Source organism: Desmodus rotundus, chromosome 4 (assembly GCF_022682495.2).
Source record: "Desmodus rotundus isolate HL8 chromosome 4, HLdesRot8A.1, whole genome shotgun sequence".
Classification (NCBI taxonomy): Eukaryota; Metazoa; Chordata; class Mammalia; order Chiroptera; family Phyllostomidae; genus Desmodus; species Desmodus rotundus.
In genome coordinates this window covers 35932436-35957949 of record NC_071390.1, presented here as the reverse complement: position 1 = coordinate 35957949, position 25514 = coordinate 35932436, and the positions used below count along the sequence as shown (strand labels likewise).

General features: G+C 42.4%; 1 protein-coding gene across 2 annotated transcripts in view; it reads right to left on the bottom strand.

Annotated features, from left to right (window-relative positions):
* Positions 1–25514, bottom strand: part of BICC1 (BicC family RNA binding protein 1) — a 266319-nt gene that overhangs the window by 96244 nt on the left and 144561 nt on the right. For both annotated transcript variants that reach the window (XM_024561219.3, XM_071221225.1), the window contains exon 3: positions 16947–17016. In XM_024561219.3, coding sequence (XP_024416987.2) covers positions 16947–17016 — 70 coding nt within the window. The remainder of the gene's footprint in view (positions 1–16946; positions 17017–25514) is intronic.

Below are 25514 nucleotides of genomic sequence, written 5' to 3'. Positions count from 1 at the left end.
CCATTTCTGCCTTCTGATATGATGTCTCACTGAACCAGTGGTGAAGCCATTTCCACCTAGCTCCACTCCCCTCTCAAAACCTGGCAAGGGAGCGAGAAAATAACTGCAAGCTAGGACCTACAGGAGATGATCCAAACTTCAGAGAAACCCAAATGAGGACCAGACTCAAGGAAGCACAGAGATAATTTGGCGTTTTAAAATGTTTTCTTTAGGGAGAACCAAGATGGCGGCGTAGGTAGACACACTGCGCCTCCTCGCACAACCAAAACTGACAGAGAATCGAACAGCAAGGGGGACCAACACCAAGGAAACAGAAAATAATCATTCATCCAGACTGGTAGGAGGGGCGGAGACGGCACTGGGGTGGAGAGGACTCGCGTGGCTGTGGCGGGACTGAGACTGGCGGAGTGTGGGACAAATGGCGCAGGCAGTCCGAGCACTAGCAGACCCTGCGGTCCCACATTTGCACAGATAAACCCAGAGGGCCGGACTCAGAGTGGCGGAGAGTGGGGCAGGCAGAGTGGCGGATAGCACATTGCGGCACCACATTCGCCCACAGATAAACCGGATGAACGGCGGGCAGAGAAGCAGACCGCTGGGCAACCCAGGGCTCCAGCTCGGGGAAATAAAGCCTCAAACCTCTGATTGAAAGCGCCCCTGGGGGTTGGGGCGGCAGGAGAGACTCCCAGCCTCACAGGAGAGGTTGTTGGAGAGACCCACAGGGGCCTAGAGTGTGCACGGGCCCACTTACTCGGGAACCAGCACCAGAGGGGCCCAGTTTGATTGTGGGTAGCGGAGTGGGAGACTGAAATCCGGAGGAGAGTGGGGCGGGCGCCGTTGCTCCCTCTCGGCCCCGCCCCCACGTACAGCGTCACAGCGCAGCGACCAGCATTACCCCGCCCCGGTGAACACCTAAGGCTCCGCCCCTTAAAGTAACAGACGCGCCAAGACAAACAAACAAAAAAAAATGGCCCAAATGACAGAACACTTCAAAGCTCCAGAAAAAATACAACTAAGCGACGAAGAGATAGCCAACCTATCGGATGCACAGTTCAAAGCACTGGTTATCAATATGCTCACAGACTTGGTTGAATCTATTCGAAAAACAGATGAAAAAATGAAGCCTATGCTAACAGAAACAAAGGAAAATGTACAGGGAACCAATAGTGATGAGAAGGAAACTGGGACTCAAATCAATGGTATGGACCAGAAGGAAGAAACAAACATTCAACCAGAAAAGAATGAAGAAACAAGAACTTGGAAAAATGAGGAGAGGCTTAGGAACCTCCAGGACACCTTGAAACGTTCCAACATCCGAATTATAGGGGTGCCAGAAGGAGAAGAGGAAGAACAAAAAATTGAAAACTTATTTGAACAAATAATGGAGAACTTCCCCGATCTGGCAAAGGAAATAGACTTCCGGGAAGTCCAGGAAGCTCAGAGAGTCCCAAAGAAGCTGGACCCAAGGAGGAACACAACAAGACACATCATAATTACAGTACCCAAGATTAAACGCAAGGACCTACGTCCAAGATTACTATATCCAGCAAAGCTATCATTTAGAATGGAAGGGAGGATAAAGTGCTTCTCAGATACGGTCAAGTTGAAGAGGCTCATCATCACCAAGCCCTTATTATATGAAATGTTAAAGGGAGTTACCTAAGAAAAAGATCAAAAATAGGAACAGTAAAAATGACAGCAAACTCACAGTTATTAACGACCACACATAAAACAAAAACGAGAGCAAACTAGGCAAACAACTAGAACATGAGGGTTGTCAATAAGGGAGTGGCAGGGGGAGAGGGGGGTAAAGGTACAGAGAATAAGTAGCATAGATGATAGGTGGAAAATAGACAGGGGGAGGGTAAAAATAGTGTAGGAAATGTAGAAGCCAAAGAACTTATAAGTATGACCCATGGACATGAACTATGGGGGGGGAATGTGGGAGGGAGGGGGGTGGGCAGGATGGAGTGGAGTGGGGGGGGAATGGGACAACTGTAATAGCATAATCAATAAATATATTAAAAAAAATGTTTTCTTTATTAATTTGGGCAGAGCCTGGAGTAGGGGATTGCAGGGGGTGGGGGCTGCCAGGAAGCCAGGGTCTTGGACACAAAGCACGGCCTGAGCAAAATCTCTCGCTACCCCACACATTAAGTCTTCCACAAATGCACGTCTTGTATGGCTGATGTTTGCAAGAGGAAAGTTCAAAAGGAAAGGCTGTGTTCCTTGCCAAAAGCATACTAACAGGCACAGCAGAGGAAAGTAAGCCATCCTTTAAATAAGGTAGAAATGACTGGATGAAAGTCTCTCAAAACCCACGCCCACCAAATTACTACAGAGGACTCTGGATTCTCACTGAAAAAGGGGAGGGATTTGAGCAAACTGTATATCAAAGGGAGGCAAGGTGCGTCTGCCTACACCTTCATCAGCCAGCCAGCCAGCCAGCCAGGACAGGCAACAGGCACCCGAGACTTACCTGCCTTCATCTCCTGCACTGCATCCTCAGTGAGGCCGAGCCCCACAAAGAGTTAGCTGGAGGTGGTTGTCTGCCTCACCAGGGCAGAGGCCACGGCTTTGGCAGACATGTTCTGGAGACCGCTAGTCTGTAAGCCAAAGGCTACCCATCCTGGATGACCTCAAGAGACCCTGCTCTGCAGCACCCAATTCAGGGGATGCTGAAGGGACAAGGAGGACTGAGCGTAACAGCCCTCAGGCAGAGTCAAAGGCCAAGGACAGAAGGAATGGCTTGGAGGGTGGGGAACAATCCTGGTCACTCCAGGGAATCCTGTGTATAGCTTTGGGCTGGCACTGGTCACAACTTCCATGTTGCAGAAGTGAAAGGAGACCTAAATGCTCCCTGGGGTGGTACAGAGACAGTAAGGCCAACCCTAACTAGTACTTAAGTGCTTGGGTATTTACAGAATGACAGACACGCACACACAGCTCTTTATCCAATGATTCTATTGAATTTGTATAAAAATATAATGTTCCCCCCCCTTGTAAGGAGCCATGAGATTATATAATAATTTCAGATTATGTAACTGGGAAGTTATGAAGTTCCTAGATTATGTAACATCTAAGAACCATGGATGCATTTATTTTCTTTCGACCTATGATGTAATTCTCACTGGAAAACATGCATAAGTTATGAGGTGTTTGCACATGTAACATTTTAAAACCGGCCAGCAAACACACTGATCGGATATTACATAAGTCATTCTTCCATACATGAAAGTCAATTACTAAAGGAGCATTAGCTTGGCTACTCAGCTTTAAAATCACATAGAACATAGTAAACAAAGTCATATTGACACCAGCTGATTCCATCTCACTTGGTTTTAACTCATGAACAAATTTTTCTTTGCTTGTTTAAGGAATCCAATTTAATTTTGCTAAACAATCCTCAAGATGCTGAGAATTACTGAACTCTGAAAACTAATTACATATCAGTAACTCAGAAACCACGCCATAAATTGGACCTCATCACAATTCAGACCATTCCACTTCCAAGACTCCCCCTAACTTGTCTCCTTCCATGACTACGAGAGCCACTCTTAAACACCCTCAAGCCTACAAGTTCTCCAGGTTATCAGGACATCCAGTGCCCTGCCCTCTCTGGCTTCCCTGCTGGCTTCAGTGTTCCCTGTACCATCATATCCCAAGGTTCACCATCTCACCACCCTCTCCACCCATACCCTGCAATACCCACTGCTCTGGCTTCCTGCCATATCCACCTCACCACCCTCCACCATAGGTAACCCCCTGAGTTCTCTGCTTCTGAGTGACCTGCAAAAGACCTATAACTGTCCAAAGGAATTTGACTAAAAATCCATACTTCGCAGGATACTAAGCTGGGTACTAATTTGGTTTGGAAAGATTTTAATTCATCTCTATTGCATTTGTCATAAGCAATTGTTTTAAACCATCTGCAGCTTCAAGTCTCCAAACCATCCCTCCTGTGGCCCCAAGAGCTGACGTCATCTCCAAATAAACTAAGAAAGAGGAAATTTACACTCAATTTTATCCCCTTTGTCTTAAATCTATCATAGTCTTTACTCTTCTCTCCTTTTCACCGAACCCGGGAAAATGTGTTCAAACCAGTCCAATAAACATTCACTGAGGACAGACTACACACCAAGAATTCTACTGGGCAGGTGCCTGGCAGAATCAATGACCTAAGTTATTAAACCCACAACCATGCTTGGCAGAGTCGAATGAGGACTACAGAAACCAGAAATTAAAATAGGTGTTTCAGTGAAATGAGCAGAGTGTCAATGGAAGGACTCAACAAGTGAGGTGAAGAACCCAAGGCTAATTAACTCCAGTCTGTTATCATAAACTTAGCCTCCCAAGGGATAGCTCCATCCTAAACTCTGCTGTCCTATTTTCTCTAGAGTCAATCTCTTCTTTATATTTTCCCAGCCTAGAAGTTCATTCAAATGACTTTGCTTCTTATAGGAAAGGGGAAAAAACATAACCATAAAAGAAAGATGAACTCATTTCACCTCAACCCACTGACGCGTCCAGCAACCAACCCATCTATCGCTGTCTCCTTTCAGAGACAGGCTCCCTTGAATACTAGCTGCTGCCTCTTTCTTGGCCACCATATTCTAGGTTGTACTACTCTCTCAAAGGTCACTACCACGGCCATTACTTAACTTTACTTTCCTGCATGTGATGTTTTCTCTAAGAGAGGTGAATATTTTCTGATGAAAAAAAAATACATGTTCCTTAAAATAATTCAAGTTTTATTATTTTATTCCTTAATTACATGATCCATGAGAACATTATAAAGTGATAGCACATATGAACTCTCCAAAATTTATTAAATGGTGAAAAACAATCCATGCTTTATGCTCATTTCAACAGAACTAAGAATCTCTAACTAACAGATTTAGAAAGAAAAAAAGAAACACTATTCCTTCCCTTCTAGAATAAAGTTCAAGACAGAACACAGGACTAAGCAAAGCCAGGGTTTCGTGTCCTAAGGGAACAGAATGGACAGGACTGCCCCTGTGTGGGCATCCTTTCGGTCGAGCATCAGTTCCAAATGCTGAAGGACGCAGGCATGGTTGCTCATGGAAACCGGATGCATTGACTGCTTCCTTTAGTTATAAGCAATTTTCCTGCCATTCATCTATAAACCTTCATCAAGTGCTCACTTTTAAAATATCTGGATGCTAATGTGATCATGAGGAAAAATAGAAAAAAGATGAAATTTAGATGATTACTGTCAAGTAAATACTTCTGAATCCCCACAGAGCACACTGAACGAACTACATTATTAGTACTGGAAATATTTTTCCTAACTTGGCTCAAGTCACTACCCATGACTTTCAGCAGAGTGCAAGTAGACGGAAACGATCCTACGGCCGGGTCCTTTCCGCTGTGATCGGTCATCAGCGCTCCCTAACTGGGCAAGAATCACGTCACAGCTGCCAGTGGCCTGGGATTCCTAAACCACCTGGATGATACCCAGGTGAGGGAGCTCAGGGCTCCCAACCTGCTCCCCCACTGACATTCTTTTTCCTGAATTGCTGAACTCATGGGTTCCCAGACCCTTTCTCACTTCTCGTTCCCCCTATAGCCCATATTTTTCTGTTTGTTGACAATAACCAAATGTGTCTGGAAACTGTTTCAAGTGCCTGTGTTCCACTTGGGACCATTTTAATACTTTTGCAGATGGTCTGGAGTATTTTTTTCTCAAAATGAGCCATGCACTCTAAATCATTTTGCCTTATTTCTTTACTAATATATAAATACACTTGAGATGACTGCAGTCTTTTTTTTTTTTTTCACTAAACAACAAAGTTGTTAATTAATGACTGGTAAAGAATGCCAAGTCCATTTTTCCACCACATAATGATTACCCCAGTCATCCAGGACACCCATCTTCATCTGTTCCCCTCCCCCAGAAGACTGAGATAGTGACTTGACTTGGGTTAGTTTGTTACTTGAGATCATTCATTCGGTAGGTGACCCCAGGGAGCACAGTTAGGAAGGAAGGAAAACATGACTGAGGAGAGAGGAAAGCCATGAAGGGAGCGGTGTGGAGCAGCCATTACCGGGGCTCAATCCCCATGGTGTGCTCTGAGGAGACATAACTAATGTGCCTTAGAGTCGTCCCACAGACAGAAGGGAAAACTGGACATCTGACCCCAGTCCTTCCCTGGTTGAAGGCTGCCCCTGGGAGAGTTCACTGGCCAGCACCATCGCCAGCACTTCCCGGCTGCTCTGCACAATAGGAGTAAACTCCCACGGTGCTGGACAAAGTGCCCCAGGAGAGAGGGTCAGCGACCAGCCTTGAGGTGGGAAGGTGTCAGTGTGCATGAGAAATGTCCAGCACAGGTAAACTCAGAGGTGGGCCAACAGCTTATTAATAGCACCTGCTAGAGCAACCAACTACCCAATTCCTTGCTTTGTCAAGCCACCGTGTTCTGCTGACTCACCCTTCAGGAAGGCTCCTTGATCCCACTGTCTTCAAACACGACTTACTACACCCATGTTCCAGTCTTTAACCTCTTCCTACAACAGCTATCAACTATGTCTGGCTACCACCTCCTACCCCAGGCTTTCTCCTGTCTCCAGGATGGCTGAGGTTCTCATGAGGTCATGGCCTTCACCGATCTGCCCTGCCTGGCTAAGCTTGTCGGCCACCAACTCTTCCAGCCCCCTCCCTTTCTTCCTCCAGCACACAATGCTCCTTCTTGGCTTTGCACCTTTCCCATACAAAGTGCCCCACACTCCCACCCACCTTTTCAAGATCCACACTAGGAACTACCAACCCCTAAAAGATATTTTCTTTGGCTATTGCTCGCACTTCTCTCCTGCTCTTCTGAACTATTCAAGTCCTGACAGAAGACAACGCCAGTTTTAAAAATTTGTTTGAAGAGAGTGGGGAAGGAAGCCCTGGCCAAACTCTAAGTATCCAAGAGGCAGAGACTGAGATCCGTGCGTCTTTCTTGAGTTCGTCCAAATCTCACTATAGTGCCCACTAGCCAAAGACCGCAGGGGCGTATCTTTAGTAAATAAAATGAGCTTTCTTTAGTTTGCTACAGCAAGAGGGATAGTACATCAAAGGAACTGGGGCATCTTAAGCGAAAATTCAGAAAGGTTATTATAGAATTCGGGTGATCCCAAGGAGGGCTTAAGAAAGCAGAGACCACATTTGGATAGAAGCTGTGAGGAAGTGAAGGAAAATCACTAAATGAGTATTTTAGCAAATTTAATCTAGAAGGCAGAGGATTACGGCAGAGTTGGAGCCGCCACTGGTAAAGCAGCAGCAATCGCTCCCATCAGTCACGAGAGGGATGCGAAATCACTTCCACGGCTGTAGAGTGTCTCTGCCTCACTGCTGCCTTGGATGGACTCAGGAGTAGCGTTGTCTGAATATTTATATTCTGAGAGAGGGATTTATGTCCAATTAGGAAGACTGCGGTCTAGCTGCCAGGGCTATTTTTCACTTTCTTCAAAGTTAATCAGAAGATACCAGAATGACTTAAGTCATTGTTGAATTAACCTCAGATTTATTCTAAACCTAAATGTAATGTAAACCTTAACTCATAATTGAGAACTCCCCCTTCCTGGCAAGCACCATCCTCACAGAAGGGAGTAAGACATGTGGGTCTCTGACAGGAGCCCATGAGCTCACCGTCCAGAAGGAAAGGCAAACGTCTAGGCTTATACAGCACAAGTGTGAAAAGTGCTAAAATGTATGTCTGAGGTACTGGGTCAGTGCGAGGAATGGAGCATTGAACCCCATCTGCAGGGTGGGTGAGGCTTTCCAGGGAGACATGTCATCTGAGACGGATTTGGAAGGATGACTAGGAGCCGCCCGCTGGAAAAAGAAAGGTGGAGGACGCAGCAGATGCGACTTGTGTGAGATGGCACAGGGGTCGGGGACAGAGCGTGAGTCAACGTTGCTAAAACAACTTCCCTCCACACTAAAAATATTTTGCAATGGCATTTAATGATCTTTCAAACCTAGACTATATAGATATTACATGTTGCAGGTGTGAAAAGACAGTGTTACATAATGTGTTTATGATGTAAAAATCTATTAGGCACTGACCAAAGGAGGAAAATCTGACCCAAGATGATTAGATTAGAATATACTCATTCGATGGTGAAAGCCGAAGAAAGAGGGACATATTGTTTCATCTGTGGTGGCTGGAAGCCCTCCTTGCTTTCCTGTCCCTCATTTTCTGAGTCCACACACGCCTCCGTGATAAGTGAAACCAGTCAGGACTCCTTGCCGCCGGGTCAGATTTGAGAAAGACCGGACTGCACGCACAAAGACAGCAAAGTGTACTCCTGAAGAGGAAGTAAATGATACCAGAGACTAAATACTCTTACTCATGGATCCCACCCGAGAAATGGAGACAGTTTAGAAATGGAATCCAAGTCAATCCCAAATAATGTATTTCAGTGTCCTAGCCTTGAATATAAGGGGCGGGAAAAAATTCAGAAATATTTTCCAATAAAATACAAAACCAAAGCCAAACAACTTACTGGGTCTTGTTTCTGTTACATAAACTCAAAAATTTGATAGTTCTTGTATAATATTACACGTATGTGTCATGCCTCGCCACACAAGCACACACACACATCCACACACGTGTGTGCATATAAAACTTCCATGCTACTCATATTGAAGATATAATCTTTATGCAGTTTACTTTGGAAATCCAGTATCCTAAAAGGTAACGCATAGTTTTCTACATCCAAAGATTAATACATTATTACTATTTAAGGTCAATTCACTTTTTTCTAGTTTGAGGAAAAAATGATCCATATATTACTTGTGAATAAATATTAATGGTGAGAAATGAGCCATTTGGATGATACAATTAGAGAGAAGCATTAAGTAATCCTAAAATTCTGAGTAGGAAAAAATAATTTAGATGTCTTTATTTCATTAGAAAAAAGATGACCAACTCACTAGAATAGGGAAAGGATATGAATAAATCAACAAAAGGGAGTAACAGCTCTGGCCGGGTGGCTCAGCTGGTTAGAATTCATCCCATTCACCAAAAGGTTGAGGATTCAATCCAGGGTCAGGGCACGTGCCTACATTGTGGGTTTGGTCCCTGGTCAGGGTGCGGACAGGAGGCAACCAGTCAATGTTTCAACGTTTCTCCCTCCATCCTTTCCTCCCCACTAAAGTCAATGAACATGTTCTCAGGTGAGGAACTAAAAAAAAAAGGGAAGAACAGACAATTCACAGAATACTACAGATAAGTGTTCCATAGATTAAGATGAAAAATGCTCACTTTTCTATTAAGGCAGTACATGAGACAACATATTTTCACTATTTAACTGACTAAGGAGAGAAAAGCGCAGTGTTGGCAAAGATATGGGAAGAGCCATTCCCCTTCCAAAAGTCAGTCCCTGCTGCTAGCAGTGCAACAGTCATTGGAGAGGACAAGGTGGCAATCCTAAAAAATGTGAAAGTTCCTCATTACCTGTCACCTAAGAATTCTACTTGCAAGCATTTATGTAACAGGAAAGCTTGTACAAGTAGACAAATTTGGAATTCCTTGTAGAAAAAATAGAACCCAATCCAATGTCCATCAAAACAGATTTGTCAAAATATGATATATTCATACCCCACATACACACAATGGTATTTCATATGGCTACAAAAATAACAGTATCATTATTATTTATGTGCTTATATGGCAGATGACTTCTCAGTTTTTTAAGTGGAAAAATCCAATTGCAGAAATGCGTGTGTATAGAATAAGCCCATTTTCAAAAAGTAATAACACACAACTATCTGCACAGACCAAACAGCTAAAAACAAACATATGCTATGGTCTCATTTTATTTTTATTTCAGGCAGGACTTATTCTGCTTTAAGAGTAATTTCTGGCAACAAGATATAAAGAGAATGCAACTCCCTCCTGAAATCTCTCTGGTATCTTTTGATAAAAATGTCTGTTAATACCAAGGTGTTAAGCCACAAACCACGCTTTAATGGCACAAAAAGACGTTTGAAGAAATGAGATGCCACTTCGATTTAAGCTGTTTTCTTCAACTAATGAGAAATGCCTCATCAAGGCCTGCCACTGCAAAACGGCTTCATGGAAATAATGTAATTGCTACTGACAGGCCTGACAGGTGGCACTTACTTCTGCCCAGCAATGCCATGGCAGGGCAGGGACAAATGAGTGAAGGGCCCCACGTGGTTCGGGAAACTATCAAACGTTGGTGCCATCACCAGAGCAAGACGGTAGTGCACAGCACCATCCTGGTGATCAGAGGTGGTCACAATCCTTAGACACGGTCACAGTTACCACAGGTACACAGGCAGCAGGAACGGAAGGGCAGCCGGTCTGCCCCCTGGCACTGAAGCCGCAGGCACAACTTAAACCACCAGTGAAGAACGAACAAGCAGCTGAAGCTGCACAAATCATATAATTCAAAATTGATTCCAGTGTCTTTTTAAATCTGTAGACCTGTCATCCTACCACATTTTCTCTTTTACGAAAGTCGGTCAGTTCACCTATGTGTTACCAAGGGACACTCATCCTTCGGGAGTCACTAATGTGCAATCTATCCTGTTTCTAATGCTGCAAAGGGAAGCCGGTTACACAGTGCCCCCGGCTTCATGAAATGTTCTGGTAAGAATCCGGTGCCATGCAGACAACGGTCCCTGAAATCATGCCTGCTCCTCCAGCTCAGTGTCTCTCTACCTCACACTACTAACATTGTACAGTGGGAAATTCTTGTTGCGGGGGCTGTCCCGTGCATGTAAGGAGGATGTTTAGCACCATCCCTGGCCTCCACCCACTCGATGAGCAGTAGCACCATCTCCCAGTTGTGACAACCAAAAATGTCTCCAGATACTGCCAAACGTCCCCTGGGGAATAAAATCGGCCCAGGTTGAGAACCACTGCTCCACCTAACAGTAAATAAATACGAGTAAAACCACTAATGAATCTCAAAAAAGGGGAAAAGGAAAGATACTGCAAAAAGCACAAGAACGATAAAAATATATCTATGTCAAAAATTTTTAAAGACAAGACGCCCAGCAAGCTTCAAAAATGTAAGGGGGTAGAATTGCCTTTGTTCGTGAAAACAAACATATCCTGAGTCTTCTTAAATTAATGTGTTGGTAAATCTACATTCTTTTGGTGATCATTCATCAGTGCACTATGTGCGTGCTTACAAGTTGAGGGAAACACTTGATCTTTGAAATCTGGATTTGTGCTAACTCCACCACTTCGAACTTTCTGACCTTAAATGTATCATCTCTCCACATCACTTATTAATGTGTATAATGGGGACAATCATGGTCATTCACTGGGTTATTGTGAGGGTTAACAGAGATAACACAGGTTAACACACCTAGCCCATTGCCTACTATAAGGAAGGCAAATAAAATGCATTTCGCCCTTTGTCTTCATGGCGTTTAACAGAGGAACGAACTACAGACGGAAGGGATCCTGGGACGGCACCTTCTTCACTAAAGGCAAGAGATATAAAAGCATCTGCTCAGGAAACAAGACGGCTGAAGGGGACGGAGCTCTTCCAAAAACAGAAACAGTGGTCGTAACGGCAGGAAAGCTAAGGCAGATCAAGACCTGCCGCCAGTTACCCTCTGGGAAGGATAGTGTAACTTACTGTTTCATTCAACCTCCTTCCTTCCTCCCTCCCTTCCTTTCTTTACTTTATAAAATTTTTCATTGGTTCTTAAGAAACCTCACGCTGCTTTTAAATTTACACATTATAGAGTAATTACTGATCATATTTTCAAAAAATCATTAGTTGACAGATTTCACAGCAGCGAATGCCAGTTCTGTGTGAAGGTTGTGATTCTAAACTTTTTTCCTGCATAAACCCTTAGTGGCTATATATTCCCATCCGTATCTGTGGCTCTGCTATAACCATGGTTGACTTGGGTAGAGGGGTCAGACAATCTACAAATATTTACTGAGTGCCAAGGATGTACTAGTTCCAATGCATACAGTGATGAACAAAATGCACGTGCTCCTTACTCTTTGGGGAACTGACCACCCAGAACAGTGTTCTCTGACCTCTCTGACCTCGTCACCCACCTCGCGTCACGACCTGCTAATGTGTATGTTGGTATGCATACACATAAACAGGGGCACGTAAGACTGACAGTTTCATCGTACTCTGACACGCTGATGTTTCCTTTTTTTAATCCAGTTCTATCTTTTAAATGCTGGTTGTGACCACCTAAAATTAATTTTTGATACACTAATAGGTCATAATCCCGTGTTAAAGGCCACAACTTGTCCCACATGAACACCCAAACTATAAGGACCCTCAACAAAACATTTTCCCCTGAAAAAAATTAAGTGAACACTCTACAGTTTTTCTCATGCAAAAATGTTCTATTCTGGTGAAATGCAACCAAAATTATTAAAACCTCATGGAATTTTGATGATTCTCTTGTTTATTCTTGGACAAAGAGAATGGCTAAACTTGGTGCCAAACCACCTCCAAACTAGGATACATCAAGCAATCCACTCAACACCTTTCACTCCTGCTAGTCCTGGGCACCTACATTGTCAAATAAGCACTTTCCGAGCACAGCTGTATCACTTAGTTAAAGTTTGCGGGACAACTCCTGCACAGAACAAAAAACAATAAAGCTTCATTAATGCTGACCTCGTCTATTGGGAATTTGGCATAAAAAGTTTAAACAATTTTTACCCACATTTACATTTGCCAGTCTAAGAAGAAAAAGATTGATGAGCAAATTAAGAGCAAAAAGACAACAGTATGAAAAATGTTCACTTGCCCTGGCCAGTGTGGCTCAGTTGGTTGGAGTGCTGCCTCATACACCAAAAGGTTATGGGTTTGACTCCTGGTCAGGGCACATACCCAGTTGCGGGTTCAATCCCCGGTCAGGGTGTGTACGAGAAGGCAACTGATTGATAATTCTTTCTCACACAGATGTCTCTCTCTCTCTCTCTCTCTCTCTCTCTCTCTCTCTCTCTCTCTACCTCCATCTCTTTCTAAAACCAATGAAAAATGTCTTTGGGTAAGGACAAAAAAAAAAAAAGAAAGAAAGAAAGAAAAAGAAAAATGCTGACCTTATTTAAGAGAACACACTCACCTAGCTCCGTGGAGCACATAGCACAATTATACAAGCTTAATAAATTCTCATTACAAATCTTTTATTTATTTGTTAAAGAATGTCTGTAAGGACCTTTATTTGGCAAAACAATCAAACTTGTTCAAAACGCTGTTTGTACTTTAATGAAACTGAATTTATTTTAGAAAGGCTGTGATTCACAACAGCATATTTGGAATTTTAATGCGTGCCTGAAGTTATCCTATGCTAGGAAGGTCTGCAGTATTAACACCTTATAACGCGGGTCTGACGAGCACAAACCCGGGTTTTTCTAGGTAATGCGGAACACTCTAGTATTCTGACTCCAAGAGTTAGAAACAGTTTTGTTTACTTTTACTCAAAATAAATGTGTGCTATACAGAAAAAATACTATGTATTGCTTTATTTTTCTTAATTATCACCTTCGTTAAGTCAATCCTAGAGTTGCCTATTTAAATGTCCATTACATCGAATCTTAATTTCTTAGTTTTTGGTGCCTCTCTCTCATGAAGGTTCCACCTTCCCATAACTTCAAACACTCAAGAATTTTTTTAAAAATCTGTATCCCTGGAGTTTATTTTTTTAAAAAACAAGTATTTCCCCCAAATGTCTTGCTTACTAAATGAAAATGTTGCTATTATAGTTTTCACAATATCCTGTATGATTAAAAGGGGATGGGATGGAGTGAAAGGGAAGCAGAGAGAGGGGAAAAGGAAGGGTAAGAAGGATGGTGAAGCAGGACCGGGGCTAGAGAGGGAAGATAAACACCAGACGGTCTTTTACCCAAAGGTTCATTCCCACAGGCACAGAACAACCAAGTTCTGATCACGCTAAACTTATCCACCTTGCCTGACTGCAAAGGTGACACAAACTAAAACTGAACGAATCCATAAAAGTTCGGTTCTTTGAAAACCAGCATGGACGCCACCCAGAAGAGAGCGCTGAAGGGCTCTACCTACTTTTCAGTTGCAGTCATCATCCACTGTCTTTTGAGCACGTGGTCTCCTTAGTCACTAAATCGCATTGCCATGTCAAAATGGTGAGATTTTTGATTCCCAAACTCAGCTTAACCATTAAGAATCACCAGAGGAACTTGTTAAATATGTCGCTCCCCAGGTCCACCCCAGACCTATGAACCTAAGCTCCAGAGAAGAATCTGAACTTTCTGATGGCAAATTCAGGCTGCTGGCTTTTTGCCTTCCTGCCAGGCAGCATCCTGGCAGCACTTGAACCAAAGGAGCCGTGCGGCTGCTCAAACACTGCTCTGATAAAGGATTGATGGCTTAAAAAACAAAGTCTGGACAAGACTACTGGAAATTCACTTCAAAAGCATAGAACTAAATTCCAATAAGGTAAAAAAAAAGGGGGGGGTGGACAGACTGTGGTAACAGTAGCCATGAAAAATGTTTGTCTAGGCTCAAATATTCAACCAATAAGCATCATAAATCTAGAAAGAAAAACCCAACACAAACCCATGGGCGCATTGTCTCTCCAAGCTCAGTCTGGGGAGTATCTGTGTATTCCAAATCTTCACGTCACCGTGGCATTGAAAATGTAATAACCATCCAAAACATGGACCCAGTCCACATATACACTTATAGTCTTTGTTCTCTTGAATAAGAAAAGTTTGGAAGGAACAAGGCTTAAAATAAAGACCCACAACTCTTTCCTCTAGAACTTTCAGAGGTAGATAGGCACATCAGACGAAAAGGCAAATAATTACTTTCCAAAATTCTTCCTGCCATTTCCATTTTGCCTTTTACTCAATACAAATTATAGTCAAACAAATTTCATCTCTGAATCAAACCATTTTAAAAGTAATACAGGAATATACATAACAGGGATGTTAGCCAAGAACCGACTCAGCAGCTGTGTGCTTAAGTAATATAAGCAATTCAAGTAAATTCTGAAGAGTAAATTCCTCTGAGAAAAATTCTTGACTTTTTCTCTCTTTCCTGAGCTCAGCCCCTCTCTTTGGGCACATTCTGCTCATGATACAGTCATACAGTATTGTATACATTCACAGCAGTTCATAAAGTATCAAAAATAAAATGTTCTCTGTAGACTGAGGCCTGGAAAGATCAATTCTTAGGCACAATTCCAAAGGTTAACTTTAATCATGTGGAAACTATGCTAAATGCACTCAAATGTACTGCTAAAATATTCTTATTTTCAAAGCAAAACATATAATCAAAATGTGGAATATAGTTGTGGCCATTCTGAATGCGTTTAGTGTGTCAATGGCTGGAAACTAATCTAAAATGTTACCTAACCTATTCATCTCCATATTATCTAAAATATCCAAACTTGTCATCACATTTTAAATAAAAAATTAACCACAGTCTCAGTTTCCTGTGAGAGTGGGGTGGGGGGAGACTACAGCATGGGTAATGCAAGAGAATAAGCCGTGTGCAATTATCTGCAATTCTTTTAATGTCCATATTTCCTGGGGGGAGGGTTCTTTGGGCACTGAACAGATAACATTTTATTAGGATAGTAATAAAAATTACTATACTAATTTCATTCTTTAAGTAAAATACCTAATAGGAAAAGAGGATCCAGTGTATGTTCAAGTTCCGATTTGTTCAAGTGCTGTAGTTGGCCAGGGATTTTTAAGTAGCTGCAAACAACCAAACAAGTAGATAATAATGAGTTTCTTCTTCTGCATAATGAATATAACACGTCTCAACACACTGAAGATTAACTGAGAATATACCCTACAGCACTTGGCAAATGCAAGGCTTATACAAAGCAATGGAATTAAACTTGAATATCCATCATGTCTTCTACGACCGTCTAGCACACTGGAGTACCCTTTCTTGCCACCATGATCACAAATAAGGAAGTAACAAGATCAAGTTTCTGTAGGAATTCCAGTCCACCGAAGTCCAGCTGATAACACTCAGAAGAACAAGTGTAAAATAATTTACATTCCATGTGATGAGTAACTCTAATGAAATTAGATTAAAAGAAGGCAATCTGGACTAAAATAAGAAAGGAAGTTTGAGAGATCGTGCAGCATTTCCCATCAGTTAGCAATAAAAGTCATACATAGGAAGAAGGGGCAGCAAATGCAAAATTAAACACCAAAAGCTAGACCACAAGGCCGAGGCTGAGCTCACAATCACTGTGTTTTGAGTTGTTCGATGGTGTTTTTTATTATCTCCTAATGACTCCATGCATCTTTAATGAAGTATGCACAACAGGGTTTACTGAGTATCCTTTGAAAAGCAAAAACATCTATAAAAATACATTTGAAAATACTATGTAATCTTGGGAGAAAACTAAGGGTGCCTAGACTTTCATTTCTGACCACCATGCATGCACTGGGTAGTGTCCTCTAGGATAAAGCAGAGCACAGACAAGGGAAATGCTCCACCAAAGACGGAAACCTAGTGAGTTTTTCACCACCTGGTAGGAGAAGAGGAGAACAATCAGTCAAAAAAGAAAATCTAAGGTTCGTTTCACACAGAAGGGAAGACAAATCAGCGTGGTTCATAAACAAGTGTACACACTGGGAGTTTACACACCGCGAATGTGTGACTACGCGTGGAGTCCCCGTGACTCGGGCCCGTCACATGAGCGGGCATCCTTGAAATCGTAAGTTGCTCTGGTGTCTTCTTTAATAACATTTCTATTATAAGAAAATACTTAAAAATATCTTTCCTGTTGTTGGATAAAAGGCTGTACATTATTTTTAATTATGATAAACCTCCCCAAATACTGCTATTTGACAAATATTTGGGGACAAACATGATAAAAATAAAGGTTGATTTTTCCCCCTGGCAAACATGTAGTGCTTCCACAGCCTCTATTATCAAAACCACCAATTTTTCCACCTCTCACAATTTACCTTTCTTAGATTTGGCTCCGATCTTCAGCTTTGATGGCCAAGCAATCTGTGTATTTGTTTCCTCCATGATCTGTAACAAAAATTAAGAGACATATTGACTCAATTAAGAAATTATATTTACAGATAAGATTTTCTGGAAAAAAAAAAGATGATTTCAAGTCTTTAGGCTCATGTTGATACAATAAAATGATCTCATGTTAAAACAATGTAAAAAAAATCTTGGAAAAAAAGAGATGCATTTTTATAAGCCTTTTCTCTAATCAGAAATATTCAAGTATATCCTTTTATCCCCAGTGTTCCTCTCTGTGATGCCCCAGAACTGTAACACAGAGACAAGACCAAAACGTGCATGAACAAGTACTTAACCCAACTTGATACCAGAACTGTCAGAGATGCTTGTGCTGAATAAAATTCCCCAAGACAACTGCCGATGGATTGCAACACACCAAACATAATCCTTGTAATACAAAACTATGTGGGTTAGGCCATACTAAATGAGGTGTTTTTTTTGGAAAAAAAAGTAATAACTTGCTTTGAATTTGTATTTCATTAAAACTGATGAAAAGCCTCTAAACATGACATCACAGCATGAGGCCACATCCCCATCATCCTTTGGTCCAAAAGGGCATTTTTGCCACAGTTCTTTCTCACATGCAGCCAACACTGGCCTGGAGACTGGGAGACCCAAACGTGCCGAAGCGCAAACACAAGTGAGGGAAGCGAGACTACGGCACAGAGGAAGGAGATAGATGATACATAAGAATGAGTGGCCAAAAAATGTGCGTCCTTTGCTCTTCTCTACTTTGATCCCATGAATTAGACTAATGCTTACTTTCCTACCGCGAATATAGCATTCTCCCAATTGACAGAACAAACAACTAAACAAATTAAATAGGCAAAAACAGCAACTACCATACATTAATCAGTTAAATTTGAGTAGGGTAATGTTTACTTTTTAATATGGAGCTAGAGTTAATTAAACAAACTAATGGTTGAAGACACTAAACACATTAACAGTGCAATTACTAAAACAGTGCCTCCTCCCCCCTCAGTGTTGGCTAGGGACTGGGCAGAAGGCTAAGAGGTTGACCACGTTGCCAGGCGTCGGACTTCACTTAACCCCGTCCATCCTGCACAAAGGGCTCTCAGCGGCTGTTTTAGACTGGCAGCCCACATGTGCCTTCTGTCTATCCATCCCAAGGTGTTTTGTTTTTAAACGTGAGCCAACATTTTTAAATCTGGGAATTTCCCATACAAATCAGCTCTCTGACTCTCTGTAAATTTGGCAGATTTAGTTCCTGCAGCCCACATCCCGCATGGCCACACTTGGCTAGCGTGGAGAAACAGATGCCCTCTCTCGTCAGGCCCGCTCTCCGCCACCCCCCACCCCGCCCCACCGGGTCTCTCACAGTGACGTCAGAGGCCACTTGCCATCACCGTCCTCATGCTTGCATTACCTCACTTGCCATTTATCACAGAGTTCACACTGCTGTTTTTCTTAGAGAAATATTTCTCTACACGTGCGCCTCTATTACAAACTGCAAAACGGAGGGCGGGCACTAAGTCAAGGTGCTGGCCTGGGTCTGAAGGTCAGTGTGCTTGCTACCCCAGCCCCACAGGACCTGGCCCCTGCCTCTTCTCCTCTCCTCCCGCACTGTCCCTGTGCATGGGTTCAGTTGTCTTCATCATTAAAATGTAAACTCTATCTTCATACTTAAGAATAGAATAAATTACCTTCCTCAATTTCCCTTGCTCCAGCCCCTCCCCCCGCCCCGCCTCCCAGAGAATATGCCCAGCAGGCAACCCCTTCTGGGTCTTTGACTTCACTCTCAGGTCCCCAGCTGCCACCTTCTCCAACACCTTCCCCCTGCACTCCTGCACCACCCGAACCAGAATTATTCTTCCCACTTCATTGCATTTATTTCCCTAATACTTACCACAACCTGAAATCTTCCTACTTTCTGGGTTTGTTTATAGTCTGCCTCTGCAAAACAAAAGTAAGCTCTCTACTCTACACACAACAGGCACAGGATATGTTTGGGGAAATGAATCTTTGTAACACCCCTATGAAGTAGATTTCTTCATGCTTCACACAGCTGGGAAGCAGCAGAGTGAGGATAAAATCCCCAGACTGTTTTGCAAAGACCATACTTTTACCACCATACTATACTGAATACAGGTCCTTTATCTTTTTTAAACATGCACATACAAATCTGAAAACTTGCTTTAGGAGCTGGGCATACTAACCGATTATAACACCCTACAAATGTTTATAAAAAGCCTCCTTAGGTGCCACAAGTGGAGACCCACGGCCATGAATAAGACACAGTTCCTGGTGTCCACAAGCGTACAGGCAAGTCAGGGACACAGACAGACACACACGCAGCTGCCGGACAGCTGGCTGGGAGCTGGCCCAGGCCCAGCTCACAAGAGCAGCTCACAGCCCCTACTTTGAAAGGTCAGAGTAGGGGAAGGGTTAGTCAAGGGTTCTCCAAAATATACTCTGAAAAATCACTCAGGTTCTGAACGTCAAGTAAATTTATAAATGCGTTCATCAGTCCCCAAATGAGGGCAGGAAGGCCCAGTTAGAAGGGTTTCCTCATTGGTCCCATTTTATCACCTATTAGTTCTAGCTACTATTACATGCCTGCATCTGCAAAGTGAATAAAATTAGACTCAGAAAGTTCCCATTAGCTAAGACACCTAAAGAGAAAAAATGAAAAAATGAGATCTTAGTGTAAGACTGTTGGTAGGGAAGGAGTAAGAAAATAATCTAAAGACTTTGCTTTTTCTGCCTTAAATAATTTGGCCATTTAATCCAGTAATTGATGCCAGGGATGCAGGAGCGCACCCTTGTCAGCACATGCTTGGAAGACATAACCTTCTGAAATCTTAACTCATTTGCAGAGCTTCTAAGAAATGACCCTGCATATGATCTCTTTTTATTAAACCCCACTAGATGCCCCGTGGCAGAAAATAACATGCCAGAGACACGCGACAATCGCCATGAAGTCGAAGCGCCTGCTCCACACACTCCAGGGAGCCTCACACCAGTGCAGTGACTACTGTGTATGAAGCGGCAGGACTCAGAGAGACTCGCTTGCAACTGACCCACGTCAACACTGTCTGGGAGTGGAAGAGAGGCTAGCCTGAGCTTAGGGTCCTACTGCTAAAGTCAGCTCTCTATCTTCTATACCACATCATCTCCAAAGTCCTACGAGCCACAGTGAACGTCACACCCTTTAGAGAAAATAAACTGCTTATTGGAATTTGACTCCAATAAACACCATCTGTGGCCAGCCAACACCAACCACCCTGGTCATTCCCTAGGCCCCCTGTCAGTCCCTGCGAGGAGCCTCCTCAGACATCTCTTTACTTGTTCGTCGTCGTGGTAATCTAGCCATTACAGGCAGGTGGTGCTAGAGTCAAGTACCAGCTTGCCACTTTCGAGCTATCACGTTGGGCAAATAACTGGTCAACCCCACTTTTCTCCTCTGTACCATTAACTGTAGTGGCTATTCAGAGAGTTGCTGTAAGGTCTCTATAGGAAAACCCAAGCACAGAGTAGCACATAGTGAGTGCTCGATAATATTAACTTTTGTATTGGGCTGGCCAAAAAGGTCGTGTGGTGTTTTTCCATAAAATAAAAAGAACATGCTTTTCATTTTCACCAATAACATTATTGATTTGGGTATTTTGAGTATGTTGGCTATCTGCCGCATGGTAGAACATTGATTGTTCTCAATTAATGTCTCAATTCGATCACTATCAACTGCAACTGATCTACCCAAGCACAAACTTTTCAAGCCACTTTGACACATTTGATCAGTCACGGCACCTTCTCCATACACTGCACAAATCTTTTTTTGCATCTCAGTTGCATTTTTACCTTTCTTGAAATAATAAAGCATAATATGCCAAAAAAGTTGAGTATTTTCTTTCATCTTCAATATTAAAATGGCTACACAAAAATTTACCAATTTGTTAAGTTATTTTTAAATGCACACTGATATAACAGCTGGCACAATCCAATCTAACAAAATTGTTTCAAATGAAGTTAAAGACAACTAAGTGCTGCTAGAACCACCTTATGGGAAAAAAACAAACTTTCTGGCTAACCCAATAAATACATGTTGATTACTCTGGTCAGGCTCTGTTCTAGATGCTAGGAATACAACAGCTCATGACCTAACAAGGGCAAAGACAAGTTAGCCCTTCACTATGGACTGAGTCCCAAGTACCATAACAGAGCAGGGCATCTGAGTGTGTAGAAGAGATCCCACCCCAGTCATGGGTAGTCAAGGAAAGTCAGCTCAAGGACATGCCTAGTAATGCTGTGACCTAGAGGAGGAGAAAAGGGGGGCTAGCTAGGGAAAAGGTGTACAAAGTGTCCCAGGCAGAAGAGGAGGCATGAAGAAAGATCTAGAAGGCAGGCATGCAGGTACCAGACAGGGCCTGAGGGCGTTGATTTAGCGTAGCTGAGGTGCTTCAGTGCTCACCTTTCCCATGCAAGCCAGGGAGTGTGTCTCGTCTCCACCCTCCTGTGGGTCGGCACACAGACATGCTCAATACAGACTTGAAGACGTGGCACAGACCAAAGCCACCTAGCATCTATGCTCGGCTGTTGTGTGCTACAAATAAGCCGAGAACCAGCGAGTAACTACAGATAGGAAGAAGCCATACTTACTTCACTTTCCAGGAGTCAAAATTTCCCTAAAATGTTATCAGTGAAGCTTTTCAACCCAACATCTGACCCCAAGTCAGGTCCTATGGCATAAACACTGTGGTATATATACGATTAGTATTGGACAATTATGAGAGTGGTAGGGTGTGAAGCTGCCCCAGGAAAAGGAGGAAGCACAGTTCTCTGCTGGGCGTGTGGGTGGACGCTGGCCCAGGAACCTCAGTCTGAAGCTGGTTTCCTGGAGCAGGAGGCTGAGGCATGGTAGAAGTCGGAGAAAGTCGGGGGGACTCAGGGGGTGCAGAGGCAGAAATCAGGGCGCTAAACAAGTCAGAGGCTCTATGTCCAGAAAACTATGCTGATAAAGATGTCCTAAATGGCCATCAAGACAAATACATAGGTAAATAAAGGTGGACAGAGGAACTGGACAAGGTGAGGTCAGAAAGCATGAGTTGGAATCAAAGAAACCACAAAACCTCTGAGGAAAAAAATGACTATCTTATATCTCAGAAAAAAATCCTAAAGTAAGTTCTAGCTAGTTTGTTAGGTTAATATTATTACGGCCTCCGTTTCCTCCTTCACAAAACCCAAGTGCAAAGAACTACTACTTTTGAATCATTTTCTATAAGTATTAAATCATACCTTAAATATTTCAAAGAATTTAGTTTTAACTCGTATTTCTGGATGCTGTACATTAATAAAGCAGCTACAGAAGGAAGGTCAGAGAAAGACCTGGGATTTCTCCTAGAGGCAAGAAAGAACTAGAAAACTTACAGGTGAGTTCCAAATGTTTTCAAAAAGATGCCCAGAGCTTCTGGACAACCCCAACCGAAGTGCTTACTTTCCTTTTCAAAGAGGCGAAGTTGAGTTGGACAGGAGGTCGAATGTGGACATAGTGAGGCAGAAGTCACTGGCTGAGCAGACTGGGTTGTGGAGGTAAGAAGTTCCTAGGCTACCTCGAGGCTCGCTTGGCACCTTGAGAAAGGAGACAAGCAGGGACGAACGTAGCAGGAGCTGCTGGCACTCTCTCACCATCTTCACTGACATCCAGACAGTTTTAATTACAAAGCCATAAGAATTAAAGGGACACTTTTCAAAAACCATGGAAGTGGGGACGCTGAAGCAAGTCAATTTTATGGATCCTCAAATAGATGAAAACACACCTTTCAAGAGGACATCACACATTTTCCACAACCCAAATAATTCCTGCAAAACCTCACAAGGAATCAATTTCCAGGAACCCACGATTCTTAAATAAGCCAGGACAGCATCCAAAGTGTTGGGTTTGCATTCAAGGAATAATTCAATTAAGTGGCTAACTCTGACCAACCCCTTTCAAAAACTAAGATGTTGATGCATGCCGGTTGTATGAAATATAAACTGAAATTTAGGAAACATGCTTAAAATGACTATTGCTTCCTTGTGGCACTGAAACTATAAATACCATGATGTCAGTTAAGCTAAGGAATGCCCAAGTATGCAAAGCCACAAAACCTCTGGGAAGAAAATGACTGTCTTCTGCCTCTGGAGAAAAGAATCCTAAACTCAGTCCTAGCTAGTTTGGTTTGTTTGTTTGTTTCTTTGTTTGTGTACTTGTTCTTTAATCCTTACCTGAGGATACGTTTATCAATTTTTTCTTTTTGAGAGAGAGAGGGAGAAACATTGAGAGGTTGCCTCCCATACTAGCACTGACGAGGGTTCAAACCTTCATCCTAGGTGTGTGTCCTGACCAGGGATCAAACCCGAGACTTTTTGGTGCACAGAATGATGCTCCAACCAACCGAGCCACCCGGCCAGGGCTGGGTTGTTTTGTTTTGTTTCGTTTTATCTAATTATTGTCCTGGTTTTCACTCTCCTAAAATCAAACCTCAAGACACAAATACCTGGTTTTGAATCATTTTCAAAAAACATTCGATGACACCTTAAGTATTTTAATGACTTGTTCTACTCTTAATTCTAGATGCTGTATGTTAATGTCATTTCAAATAGATCTTCCAAATTCTGGATATCTTCATCATCAAAAGAATCTTTTCTCAATACTACCAATGTATCTAGGTTTCTTTAACTGCTCTCTGATAATGGACAGCAGTCTCCTATGTCACAAGGGAGAGAAGATTCTGGAGAAGTCCACCTAAAAATATAACTATTTGAAAAATAACTATTTTAATTTTCTGTTGTAAAGACTTACTGTACTCATTACTTACAGGGGATTAAGAATTGGAAGGTAGCTTAATCCTTATGCTAATCTCACATCTGATGAATAGCAACTATTCGTAGTAACAAATGTATTTGGCCTAAGAATATCAATTTTTAAATACATGAAGCAATTAAAATTAAGATTGTTGATATTAGAAAATATATATTTTTATAGTTCACCTTTAAAGGTTACATTTTCATCATGGAAAGTCTGATGAAGAGAGCACGCCATGGGCATGTAACAGCTTTGGAGGATAAACAGTCACCTTAACTTTCTACTTCATACTTGCACTTCATAAACAGGGAGTAATGTTCCCTGACTAAAGAGTAATAGTACTGCTTTTTCCCATATTAAAAAGGTACCTAATAAACATGGAATCCTATGCTCCTGTTCTGATTTTAGTTTCTGTGGGAGTGATAGAGGGAGAGGTGGGAAGGGTGGGCAAAGTTTACCTAAGCTGGAACTTGGAACATTTTTTTGTAACTGGAAGAAAGCTCTATCAGCTATTCAAAAATTTCATCACAGATGTACATGGATTTAAATAATTTTGCTTTCCTAAAACAACTTGCCAAAATTAGAAAAAAAAAAACCAAGTATAATCAAATTCTACATGTAGTTTCATCCATAACAGAAAATAATTTATTCTCCAAAGCTCAAGTCATAATAGATTTTTTCCATCTCCAACAAATTCCAGGCCACGTAGAAAGAGAACATATCTACCCGTGTTCACTACACTACACATCTTGCAAGTCTGAAGCAATTTTAGAATAATATTTTACAGATGAAGGAAACCTTTGCCAAACCAACAACATTCTACCAACATGCTTATTTCACCAAATTCTTCAATCCAGACGTAAAGTTAAAAATCCACAGGTAAGTAATCAGCATCTCAGTTCAACCCAAGACATGTCTATTTATGCTGACTTTACTTGAAATATTTATTCTTGGACCAGGAAAAGAAGGCTGAACAATCTAACTTGACATTTATACTCTAAACTATTGAAAATTCATCATTCAAAATGGCTACCAGCTGGGAGCCATCTGCGCCTGCTTCTCCAAAAGACCAACTCATTCGTGCTCTATGTTACTTGTATCAATAGAGAAGTAAGGTCTGTCCTATGCAGGCGGCTGTTTAATGGACTGTGAGTCAATATGCTGCATTTTACCATGAAGGGAGCTAAATGAGAAAGCCTACTAGAAAACACCAGAAAGTGGAGAAGGAAACGGAGTGAGCTTCTCGCATGAGAGGGTGTCTAAAACCTGAGGGTGTTTATTTTGCTGAGATGTTAAAGAGCTCTGTTGTATTTCATATAAATCCAAGAAATGCATCTTGATGATTCAGTTACTCACTGTCTCCGGACTACTCATCACCTTCACCGTATACACTTTTCATATGCCTTTCCCTGTGCTCTGTAGATCAGATACATGACCCCTATTTTACAGACGAGGAAATCAGGAGTCAAAGAGGTTGTTAAGCAAGCACATAGGTATGTGTGGAAGACCAGCTAGAGTCTAAGTCACATGACTCCCCGGAGAGGGCCATTTCTGCCTCCTTGGCTTATGAAGGAAGTGGGAGGCCACACAGACTTGTGGGGATGTCACTGGGAAAGCTCAACTGCCCAGAATCTCGGCCGTGAACGAAGATGAAGGACATGTAAGCAGCAGAGTGGGTGCCCCTCAGCGCTCTCTG